A 12769-nucleotide genomic window follows, 5' to 3' on the forward strand; every position below is an offset into this window, starting at 1 on the left:
TCTGCGTCGCCTTGTCAGCGTGAGAGCGCAGTAAGTTATCAGTCAGAACAGTTCACCTTCAGAGAATTGAAGTGTTGTGCTGTCTCAAAACAGAACCAGAGTTCACATGTCTGGTGTTTTGCCAGGTAAAGGCTTGTGATTGTGCAGTGTAAAAGTAGTTTGGTAAGGTGCTCGACATCTTCTGAAAAACTGACAACCATAATCCTTGTTTTACTTTTTGACGAAGCTTACTAGTGTGACAACATTTGGCAGCATATATGTTGGGCCGTGGTTTGTGATGCAGATATGGTAACTTGTTGGACGGCTTCAGTTTAAGTTGGCGTTTACCCTCGCTGGTGCTATTTCGGTATGTGTTGTGGCGTGTCATGTTGCTGGACTGGACCAGACACTTTCGCTGGCTCAGGAATGTGGACACGAGGGTGTACTCTCAGAGGTCGGAGGAAGCAGACTCATAAAGGAGAAATGCTTTTAAGAGTTACAAAGAGAAACTGTCTAAAAGAAGAAAGAAAAAAATTATTCATCTGTATGGATGTGGAGCTGAGAAAAAAAGTCTCTCCAGGATTGCTGTTTGTTTGGGTCGGTCCGACCATTTCATGTCTTCGTTTATGTAACCTCAAAATTCCTCTGAATGCTTCATGCCAATTAATTTATCATGAGGGTGGAGTGTAGCTGACGGCCCCAGGGCTGTGTCTACTCCGCTATCTGGGGCCATTGCTGTGTGCTTTTAAGGGGACGGGTAGTGGATTAAAGAACACCCATCAGCTCAGATTGACATAACCAATCCATGATGTACTGATTCGTACATCTATGCCCTGTGAAAACGAGTCTCACCACACACATTTCTGTGTGTGTGCGCTGTGGAATATCCACTTGCACGTGACACGTGTTTGTGTGTGTGTGTCTCTGCACATACCATTGTGTTTTGTGTGTGTGTGTGTGTGTTAGAGTCTTGCCACGCACCTGAAGCGTTGAGAAGAAGATCTGTAGAAACGATCAGAGCGAACCGACATTCCAGTTTTATGTTCGCCAAAAAAGTACCTTCAATAGTCAGTGTGAGTGCATTTTGGATCTAGAAAATGACCAGGGAGTCATGTGAGACACAGATTAATCACACAGATTAACCATCATAGTGTGAAAAAAAGTTGCGTTGAAGATATGCGATCTGGAGATCTGCATTAATGCCTTCTAGTCAGCGATCCTTGATAAGCTACATTGTGAACAACAAATCCATGTTGAAATCGGCAGGAGGAGAGCTCGTTAAAGTTGACAGCTTATAAAACATAATTAAAACTGCAGATTGATGATGCAGTTTAACGTTAACCATCACAGTGTGAAATAAAGTTTGAGAGCTTTCTCTCCTGTGTCCCCCAGGTAGAACCGGTCGGCCTTTTCTGTCTGCGCCACTCTGGCCCTGAATACAAATATTACAAATCCCGAGGAGCACCAGCTCCTCTTCTTGTTCTTTTAGTTTCTCTGACAAAACCAGCTCTCGGGTAACTTACTCACATTGGTTTCAGCACATCTCTAGTTTCGGCAATATTACCGTTAAAAATGAAGATCATCATTTTCTAAACGTTTTGTCATAAGAGCTGTTATTTGCATTATAGAGAACGTAGAAATTAGAGAGAAAATTATTTTGATAATTGACGAATCATTCAAGTTATTTGACGGCGAACATTACTTATGCCTAGTCCCAGCAAATCAGCTGAGAGGATTCATTGCTTTTCTTCTGTTTGGTGTGATGTTATCAACTAAATACCTTGAGTTGTGGAGCGCTGGTTGGCCTCCAGGAAATTGTGAGCGTCATTTTTTTGTTATTTTCTGACAATCTATCAACCAAACAATTGACATTTAAATAAAATAATTGTTTATTTGACCTGGAATAGATTGACAATAATTGATCCAGATGACCCCTCACTGGATTCAGGCCTCTGACTCACATCAGGAGGCGGGTACCCGCTGACTGATGTGTGAAGATTTACTGTATCCTACAGTTACAAATACTACACTTGAATACAATGTACAGGTACTGTTCCTTGTTTATTTCAATTCTACTTTAACTCCATATCAGAGTGATGTCGTTTCTGCTTTGTCACATTTATGAGTGCTGAAATCACAAGTTACTTTGCAGATTAAGATTTTAAACAAATACATTTAAAACCAAAGTAAATATGATTCATTGTTTTCTATTAATTAAATAAAATAGCTTACTGTACATTGTAATGTTAAATAATGAGGCCTGAGTAAGATCTCACAGATAGAAACATTGTCTTTTGTGAAGAAAAAGAGGAAAACAATATTATGGAGTTTAACAGACCACCATTGTGCCCTGATGTTATGTATTTATGGTCGTCTGACCGCTTAACTGAACAGCTCTTCAGGTTGTCAGATATGAGTAGCTGTCTCCTTCTAGCCATGCAGGCTTTTACTCCCACAGCATCTGATTTGATTAAGGACCACACAGTTCCATGTTAATTGCATCAGGTGTGTGTAAAGTACCGACGTCACTCCTTTTTACTACTCCGCAGTATGTTAGACGAGTCTTCAGCGGCCGTCTAGCTGCTGGGGAGTGATTGCTCACCCTCACCTCAGGAGGAGTTTAATCCAGTTTGAATCTGCTCATATCATCAAACCTCGACGTGACGCATCCTGTCTGAGCTGATTATCTCAACGGGCTGTTCACAGAGCAGCATGGAGACGGGCCAAATGAATGATGCTACATTCATGTCTGTTTGATCTGCTGTGATGGCTCGGGGCTGATGAGCAGTCAGTCATTATTCATTAGTCCTTGTTAAAGCTGGAGTGTGGGACTTTTACATATAATTGAGTGTCCACTACATTCAAGCCCTTGCCAAACGAATTCACATCGTGCTGATTAAGCCTATCGCCGCCAGTGAAAGCGCTTTGTGTTTCGCAGGACTCCGGCGTTGTGGTATCTGGTGACTGTGGTGACTGTCTTGCTCTTGCGCACGCTCACCACATCTCCCAGAAGTGCTGTCTTCCTGTGCAAGTTGTTTTACTTTAATCCTTCTTCTGAACGCAGAGTGTCCTTTTTTTATTTTATTTTTTCAAAATCTGGCGCATCCACTCTGGAAATGTTCCTTGGACGCTCTTTTATGTTTTTCTGTCATGGCCTCTGCCATATTCCTCGCTGCTGCTCTGTCGCTAACGGGTCTCTTATTTGGTAGTTACTCTCGCTGCCAGAGGGGGGAAACACAAGTTATGCACTCCAGCTTTAAGATGAGAAGATGATCAAATAGAAACCCTGCCAGAAGCTCCTTTACTTTGATGTCAAGTCTTATTATTTTTGGCTTTATTGGCTTATTGCTTTAAGCGTCCTGGTTGTCAGCCACGCAGCCACACGATTAGTGTTATTGAGCATGATTAAGTACATTCATGGTACCGTTGATCTGCTTGATTCGTGTCTGATGTTTTGAGAAAGTGAGATAAGTGTGCAGGTTTACCACAAACCTCATCATACCTGAAAAGCTTTATTACAACATCCTTTGTTTTTCTTTCTTAACCTTGTGAATGATGTCTGGTTCTCTCACAGTCTCTTTACTGTTAGCCACAACATATTTCCATGTGACAAATTGCTGCTAAAAAGGACGCGCTCAAGGACAATTGCACAGTGGCAGTTAAAGGCGATCGAGATAATTAACTCGTACACTGAAATGCTCAAGCTGAAAGATTTGATGCAGTGATTAAATGCTTGGAAGCAACAGCCATGTTGCCTCAGTGATGCCCTGTCTGCATCCACACAAAGATCCAAACATGGTTCCAGATTGAATTCTTAGGTTTGCACAGCACTTCTTGTGGGCATAATTGGACAGCGGTTACGGGTAGAAATAATCTCAGGGGCTGAGTTAAAAGCTGATTCATAACTCGATTGCTAAAGTAGTGATTTTTTATGTTGTTGATTTCACCTTTCCTGCTAAATATATCAAATATAAACTGTGAAAAAATGCCATAGAAAGAGCTCACATGGCTAAAAGCAACTTTCTACAGTTTGCAGCACTGAACTCAACGAAGTAGGAACAGGCTAAATGCAGTCAGTCAGAGACATAACGAGTCAAGCTAGTTCACGACTAGCTTCCTAGTCTTTCAAGATCAATAATTCAATGACAGTGAATAAATGAAAAATAATTAATGTCATAATAAAAACTGTCACGTTTACCAGAGTTTGTTAACGTTCACTTTTTAGATGATATGCACACAAAATTCTCATCTGTTGAGGTTTTTATTTTGAATATTTAAATTTTTTAAGAAATGTTTGTGTGCTCTGATTGAACAAAAACTATCTATCATAGAAATACCATTTATGTGGCAGCAAACAACAACACTTATCTAACTTCTGTGAGGGTAGTTATCAGAATATTTGAACTAAAACAAAACCAATAAATCTAATTCTAAGAGCCAAGTGTATCAAAAAGTAGAGACTTAATAGTTTGCTCTTCTTGTCGGCCTTTTTTTTCCAGTGACTTCATGTTGTTCAGTCTCCTTAGACCCACATTTGTATCATCAATCAGTCATATTTATTCTGTCTCTTGCCTCTGTCATCCTGGACCTGACTGACACCACAATCTGCTTCCTTGGCTGCTATTGTCAATTGTAGTTTCAGTAATCTGTGTTGAAACAATAACGATTGTTTGTATGCAAATTGAAAGTAATTCCAACCAAACCCAGTGGGAACAATGCTTCATATAGACGGTGCTGACCGATATAAATGGTTCTTTCTCTTGCTGACACAAAGAACAGAGCCTCCTCCCCACACGCATTACCCTCATTAATGCCAGTACATAATTGACTTGCAATGGGAACGGCCCATTGCATACATTGACATTGTGCAAACTCTATTAACGATGTAATGTTGCATGAATTCGCCAAAGTGCCCGCGTAGACCCTCATCATCCTGTGAGCCTCTATCCACTGTTACTCATCACAGCGAGTGTACGCCTCTTCAAAGGGAGCAGAATGGCTCATTGGACTGCTAGCGGTTAGCAAATCTTCAGCTTCATTACACCAGGAGAACATCAATGACCTCAAGGTTCCTGACAATACTGTTAGGAAATTAAATGTATTATTTTTGTCCCTATTTATAGCTTCATCATTGTACACTCGGTGCCAAACGAGTCATTGGTTCACACTCAAACAGATGAACAAGATGATGATTAGATGGATTTTATCGATAGTAGTACTCTTATCGGTTCTACTTATCGGTTCGGTTCCTTAGCGATACTCTTATCGGTTCTTTTTTGTGAGAAGAAGACGATTCATAAAGAATCAACATTGCTTCATTATTCTTGTATGTATACAAATAGTATTTCTTGAGCAGCAATACAAGACGTTCCAAAATCTTTAAAATACATTCGCAGCTAAACAATTAGCTTATTGATTAGCTTTCATTCATTAGACTATTCTTATTGGCAAACTCCGTATGGCATCGCTAATGTTACCTGCTGTGGACGAAGATGGTCTGCTGCATTTCTGCAGATTTATGTTACGCTTGTTTGGCAAATGTTTTGATACATTTATGGTTTTACCTCCATAAGTTGAGCCAGAGTCGATGTGTGTGTCAGAGAGTAAACGCCGACTCTGCGCAAACACGGGCACAGAGGCCGAGAGAGGAGGTTTGCGAGTCAATACTCCAGGTTTTTACTCATTTGAAACCGGTTCCCGTTTAGAACCGGGTTTGGGGGGCATCCCTAATAATGATTATATATTGTATAGCTACTTTCAATATTGGTTACAGATGTTTTTGGCTTTGATCACTGTACCAATCATGGGTTTCCTGTGTGATATTTCCATTGTCCAAGTATGTTGGAATGCATAGCTCATAAGGATAACTTAGTAATTTAATTTGTATTATTGTTGCCTTTAATTATTTCATAAAGCAGCACTTAAAAGCTTAATATAAGTACTAGATACAAAAACTGGTCTGTTTCCTCAGAACACTTTAGTTATTTCTGTGTTTTGCGAATAACAAATCAACTTTAAAAACAACAAAACAAGTTTCAGTTAACACAAACACCCCATTATCTTTATAGAGAAGTCTCCAGCTGGGAGATTACTACTGGTCCAATGCCGGCAGGTGCTCATGGGACAATAATACACACTAATGTAAAACAGCACCACTGAATACAAGTGAATATGTTCTGTTGTGTTTTTCTTTTATAAAGGGAGCAGCCCATCTTCAGCGCCAGAGCTCATGTCTTCCAGATCGACCCGGCCACAAAACGCAACTGGCTGCCAGCCAGCAAACACGCTGTCACGGTGTCCTTTTTCTACGATGCCAGCCGCAGCGTATACCGCATCATCAGCGTTGGTGGGACCAAGGTGGGGGCCCACCACACACATGACTGCACAGATCCACGTGTATAAATGCTGCTTCATACGTTCACATCACACATTTTGTTATTTGGTTTTAGGTCAAGACAGTTAACTCACTGTTAACAAGTGTAACTCACTTGTTAACAGTGAGTTACTATATATATATATATACCGTGTATTTCTGTGGAGGATCATTTACCTACTTTAGTGTTCATGTTATTCATTACTTATTTTATTCTTTGTGGTGTCAGGCCATCATCAACAGCACCATCACCCCCAACATGACCTTCACCAAAACCTCCCAAAAGTTTGGCCAGTGGGCAGACAGCAGGGCCAACACCGTCTATGGCCTGGGCTTCTCCACAGAGCAGCAGCTGCAGCAGGTAAACATCTGTCTCACACACACACCTCGACAACATTAAAATACAATACTCACAGGAGTTTTTAATTTATTCAATACTACACACAGAGGGTTAGGTGGAAAAAGAGGGACTATGGAGCAGGAGAGTACAGTGATGTGATGATCAAGGCCCCATTTCCCCCATTTTTGATTCATCTTAACACGTATTTTATTCTGTCAGTGTCTGATTACACAGAGACACAAAACACCTCAACAACACAACACTATGATACAGGATTTCACACACTTCTTCCCATGCTATTTAATGTTATATTAATTTTATTAATCTGCAATACTTGCATATATTTTAGTTTATTTTTGATATTTATATATGTTTATATATAGAGCTACTAAATAATACATTGGGAAAGATAATTACATGTTGAAATTACAAAGAACAAAAAGGGGTCAGAGGTCCAGCACCTGAACAAATATTCTGGTAACTCCAGATTGAAGCTGGATGATGCATACGCCAGGCACGAAGTCAAGATATTTTATTCAGTTTTTTAATGAAGTTCTCATGTAAAAGTACCAACTGAAGACTTAAAACAGTGATGTAAGGATGTAGACATGGTGCATTTTGGGGATTAAGGTTGTTTTAGCAGACAGGGTGTAACTTCTGTCTTCTGTGTCCACCTGCAGTTTGCAGAGCAGTTTAAGGAGGTGAAGGAGGCGGCCCGTCTGGCCAGAGAGAAATCTCAGGAGAGGTTTGAACTGGCCAACCCTGCGCTTAACTTTGCAGCTCCACAGGTAAAGCACTGATCTACTTAAATGTTTTCTTAGTTAGTGTGGCTGATTATATCATTCCCCAGGTAGAAAATGGAAGCTCCATATTCTCAAATATGCTGTCAGATCTGTGTAGTGAATAATAAGGGGAAATTCACATCGTAATAAATGTATTTTGCTATGCTGACTTATAACAATAAATCACCTCAACAAAGCTTTTCTATTCGCTGATCTGAAAATATCCACAAAAGACAAAAGTGGGAACTATTTTCTTCTGAAAGGAAATGTTGAAAACTGTAGACATGGCCTTTAATAAGGATGGAAAACAAGTTCAGGATGGTGAAGGGACGTGATGGTTTCTGTGACTCCCAGGCTAATACGCCAGAACCGAGCAGTAATACGCCAATGAAGTTGGTGGCTTTGTTTCTATTTTAAACGTGTACCGAATCACGAGGGATTGGATATAACCCCATCTGGCTGCTCAGTTATTCTCCCATTGGTTAACTCCATCAAAAGATTTCGTGCATGGCAAATGGAGATGAGCGGCAGAAAGGGACGCCGGGGCTGAAGGTGTTTGGAGGGGCAGTAATGGCTGGGACTGAAAGAGCTGAATGAGCGATCAGGAAAATGGAGTTGGAGAAAGGGAGGAGAGCTGAATCATCTATAGTTGAAGGGAATCTGGCTGCTGCTGAAAGGACAATGGCTGGCTTTTATCCTGCCAGCATCCATGATTTCTTGGTGGACTTTATAACTCTGAGGTTCAGTTTGAGAAGTGAAAGTTTGCCAGCGGTGGAAACTTTTCATCCTTCACCTTTTTCTCGCACCTTTTACAAGCCGCCTTGTAGTGACGGTACAGGTAGATCACAAGACAGTTTGCTTTCGACATTTACAAAACCAAAAATAACAACTAGCACACACTCTGTTTGGGAGGCAGTGCTTTAATTGTACAAACATGGCTAACTTTTGAGAAGCTTAGGAGCTGCTATACTGGTCATGTTTTGCAGTTAGTTCTGCCAAGTATTAGCATTAAGAGTGTGTTTGGTTGTTGTAGTGACGTGAACTTGAGTGGGTGTGTGTTGGGGTGTAGTCCTAACAAAGAGCCACTCAGCAGGTCACGCTGCCAACCGCAACCTCAGCTCTGAGACACTCGGATGTCGGCTGATTCAAAGGTCCTTTGTGCTGCCTGCTTTTAATGAGTCTTATTTTGTTTACTATTAACCCTTCAGATCAGATTAAGGGTCAGTTTGCTAATCGCTCAGTGTATTTGACATTGATTGGTTACTTTCTTTTTGATCTAACAGCCTATCTTTAACTTTTTACACTGGGAGTTAATGACAACAGCTTAGTTTGAGATCTGTTTGTAAATTTATGAAAAGAGAAAATTGGGGACTTTGTAGTCACATGGAACGCGTCTTAACCACCAGGAAGCTCCTATAAATTGGATTTCGTAACACTTTTTAAATCAACATTGTTACCAAGTCCTTTATAGTGTAAAAAGTACGAATGGAAGTATAACAGTAAAAAACAGAAGAAAAGTGGAGAAAACTAAATAGGTAATGAATAAAAAAAGGTAGAACAATTGTAAAACGCAGCTTTCTTCATAAAACTGTAACCAATCGATTAAGAAGGAAATGATCCTGTTTCATACATGTGTTGTATGACGATATTGCAATTCTTCCCATGTGCAAAATTAATTTCTCGCTTCTACATATCTCTTCTATGGCAGGGAAGAGTTGCTGTAGGATGTAACGGTATATGCAGTACTGTGAAACCCTAGTGTTCCTGTGTAGGAACAAGAATGGAAAACGATTAATGAATAAAAATGCAGTGAGGAAATGAAACATGAAAACGCTGAATTCAGGCCCTCGGTGTGATTTGCAGAGTCAAACGGCACAAATAGAGGTCAGGGTCAGCAAGCAGAGGGGTTACGGCATGTTACCATGGCAACCAGGTGACGAAACTCACAGAGCACTGCGACACACACGCGCACACACACACACACACAGACAATAACATTACTTGGATAAAGCTGCAAGGTCAGACACAAGCAGACGAGCAGCTGTATTTCTAGAACACAGCAGTCTTTGATTTGGTGTCGGGCAGTAAACACAGAGGCGTTGTCGTGGTTATTATCCCATCCGCCGACTCACCGCTGCACGTCGTAAAACACCAGAGTGCTGACTCTCTGAAGCTGTGTAATATGGAAGTAATAGCCCGTCAAAGTTGTTATGGAGTGCGAGTACACGAGGTTGTTGTACGTATGAACTACAGCAAAGTATTGATTGCAGCTCTAATGTCAGTTGAAGGCTCCATTAAGGATGATGTGGCTTTCATTTACCAGACTGTGTACTGTTTAAAGATCTCCACAAACACCAGAACAAAGATATTAAAAATAACTAATTTGTGTAGAAGTTGCAAAGTTTACCAAAGAAAATAGCTTGAGTTAAATGTTCGTGAATAGAACAAAAATCCAAAGTGTCTCTTGCTACCAAATGTCAGTCAAAAGTCAGGAGTTAGAGGAAGAAAATGTAATAATATGCAGATAAATATGCAAACCTTACATCACGATAAACTGATGACCCGACAGAAAATGTTTATACGCCGGAGGGGAGCTGCAGTATTTTGTCTTGTTTTATTTTCCTCTGCTGTATCTGTAGGTTTTGCGTCACACTTAGCTGGTCAGTAACCATCCACCCTATTGCAGAGGTGTATTTGTGCAGCCTCGAGCTTTACAGAGCACATTTTCTGCCTCTGATATGTGGATGGCAGCAGGGGATCAGCATGCAGTAAAGCTTCAGCTTTCAGGCGTATTTGCAGAGCTCAGAGATGAGATGGAGGAGGAGATGGTGTAGTTGAGTGAGATGAAGAAGAAGAGTGGTAAACAGAGCAATATAGAGCGCATTGTAGAACTGACAAGTACGAAGACGCAAAACATGCTTATGCCATGAAATTGTATTTATGGAATATATACTTTTTTTTTTATTATAATCTTGTATTATGCACCTTTGATGATATTATATTTCATTTCTGGCAATATATCCACCCTAAATGCTACACACTACAAAAAATAAATAAACTAAGCCTAAACATGGACAATTCCAGGATCATTATGTCATGTATGAACAAATTATTGAAACAATATTCGTCTTATATTCAGTTAATAGAGTTGAATAACATCCAGTTTAAAGTCACTTCAAATAAACACAATGGGAACTTGACATGTGGTGTTAATGATCTCATCTCACAGGGCTTGTCAGACAAAACAAAGTGGGATGAAATGAATAAATGTCAAGAGTGCAGAAGAGATAAGATCTCTGCCCATAAATCCTCTGAACAGCAGTGTAAACACAGCAGAACACAGAAGCTGGTTCCCTCATCTGACAGCTAACAGCTGTCATTTGTTTGCGCCTGCTGATTGGAGCTTTTTTCCTCTGCTGTCTCCGGCAGTACATGGAGGCTGAGAGGCAAACCGAAATGCCAGTTATCAATATTTTAAACCACAGACTTGGCATTAAAACAGGCTAAAAAAAGTATGTGTGTTTTGGGCCGTGTCTGTTGTTTAGTCGGCAGGGCAGGTGCTTCAAGGGAAACGTAAGCACGTACCTCTGATGCATGGACACATGAATAAATAAATCGGGTGTGTGTCTCAGTGAAAACGGAGGCTTCATAAAGCTAAAGGAGCAAATGCACTGAGGCTCAGATAAATAAGTAAACAGCATAGATGTACTTCAGATGAACAGTGGTGCAGAGACATCAGCTCTCAGGAAAGCCGTTGAATATTCAAGTATCTGGGATTTCCATCGATTTCAAAGCAAGCCTCCCCAAACCCCAAAGCAACTTAAAAGTAACTTTGGGGTTGTTTTAAATACAACACAAACAACCACATTTACTTTGCAGATAGTGTTCATGTGGATGTTTTGATGATTAGATAAAGATTATTTGATGGCCATCTTTTTTCTGTCTCTATCGATGATACTAAGCTCATTTACTGCTCTCTTCCCAGAGATCACATGTCACTCAAACATCAGGGATGGAACTGTGACCTCTTCTTCTTATTTCAATACAGTTGGGTTTTTTGTTTTGTTCAGCCTTCAGTTGCAGTTACTGCTCCTCCTCATGACTCTTCTTCTTTTGTTCTCTCCAAACAAACCAGAAATAAAAATGAATCAATACCTGTGCAGAAACAAAGATCAAAAAAACATTTACCAAGTTGAACACTTGGTAAATGGTAAAGCGTTCATGAACTGGGCATCACTATAAGTATTGTCAAAATAATGGCATGGTTTTATTTATCTATGATCTACTTTTTTTTCCCATTTCTCCTCATCTGGCACTTCCCTCTCCCTTCCCCCGATGCATCATGGGACATCTCTATCCCTCAGCTCTCCCAGGTGCGTAAAAACACACACTCCAGCCAACAATCCAAAAACAATACAAAGACAACCATCTTTTGTCTAAGGAACTGCTGTGTTCCTAGTCATGCGTCTCAGCGTTGCATGGACTATCATGCTCAATAATTCATCTGGAGTCTGATCAAAGTTGACTTCAGAGCAAATTTAGCTTCAGAGCACAGCTGGTGTTTGCTACAAAAGAGCAAAAGGTTTGGCAACCACGGCACAACATGTAATTTAGTCTGCACAGTCTATCGGAAATGTACAGAATATGGCAACATTAAGATTAATTCATCCGAATTCACGGTACTTCCCCAAAATTGAGACGATCCAGACGGCAGACTTCAATGATAACCTCGAATATCCCCCGAGAACAGACAGCACGCAGAATTGTCCTTTTTAAAAGCGAAAATTCCTTTGAACTCTGCCTCATTAGTCTTTGGTCGCAGGCTTGTGCTCTTGAGTGTCTGCCTTGTTTCCACTCAGCCTGTTAGCAAACAACATACGGAAAAACTGCTTTAAATTTGTAATCCCATTTATGACTTAAACATGATCCACCGTATGAATTATTCAGAGATACGCACAGCCGATCCGTTGGCTTTGGGGCCGGACTGGAGTTGTCTTGACTTTGATTTTTCCCGTTCTCGGGTTCCTTCCTCTGGACACTTTGGTCGGCTTAGTGTTTTATTTCCATATTCATCCACGAGGTCGGACAGAGAGCTGCTCAGCTATAGATAATATACCATCGTCCTCGGGGGAATACACTCAGGCTTGTTCAACTTAATAATACAAGCTTTTTCTAGAATAAGTGCAGGGTTGTACTGCTTCAGTGAGGCACTCGGTCATTGACGAGTTCAGGTTTAGGTTGCCACACAGAAAGGAGAATGACTCTGGATAAAGGAATGTGCCCAAGTTAATTCAT

The 12769-nt window shown here is 40.6% G+C and overlaps 1 protein-coding gene across 1 annotated transcript in view; it reads left to right on the forward strand.

The window, feature by feature from the left end:
* LOC306776805 (homer protein homolog 3-like) overlaps nucleotides 1-12769 on the forward strand; it is a 36669-nt gene that overhangs the window by 4205 nt on the left and 19695 nt on the right. Inside the window, exons 2-4 of the mRNA XM_079267652.1 lie at nucleotides 6180-6336; nucleotides 6582-6713; nucleotides 7373-7480. Of these exons, the coding sequence (XP_079123778.1) occupies nucleotides 6180-6336; nucleotides 6582-6713; nucleotides 7373-7480 (397 nt within the window). The remainder of the gene's footprint in view (nucleotides 1-6179; nucleotides 6337-6581; nucleotides 6714-7372; nucleotides 7481-12769) is intronic.

This window comes from Melanostigma gelatinosum (genome assembly GCF_949748355.1).
Source record: "Melanostigma gelatinosum genome assembly, chromosome: 4".
NCBI classification, from domain to species: domain Eukaryota; kingdom Metazoa; phylum Chordata; class Actinopteri; order Perciformes; family Zoarcidae; genus Melanostigma; species Melanostigma gelatinosum.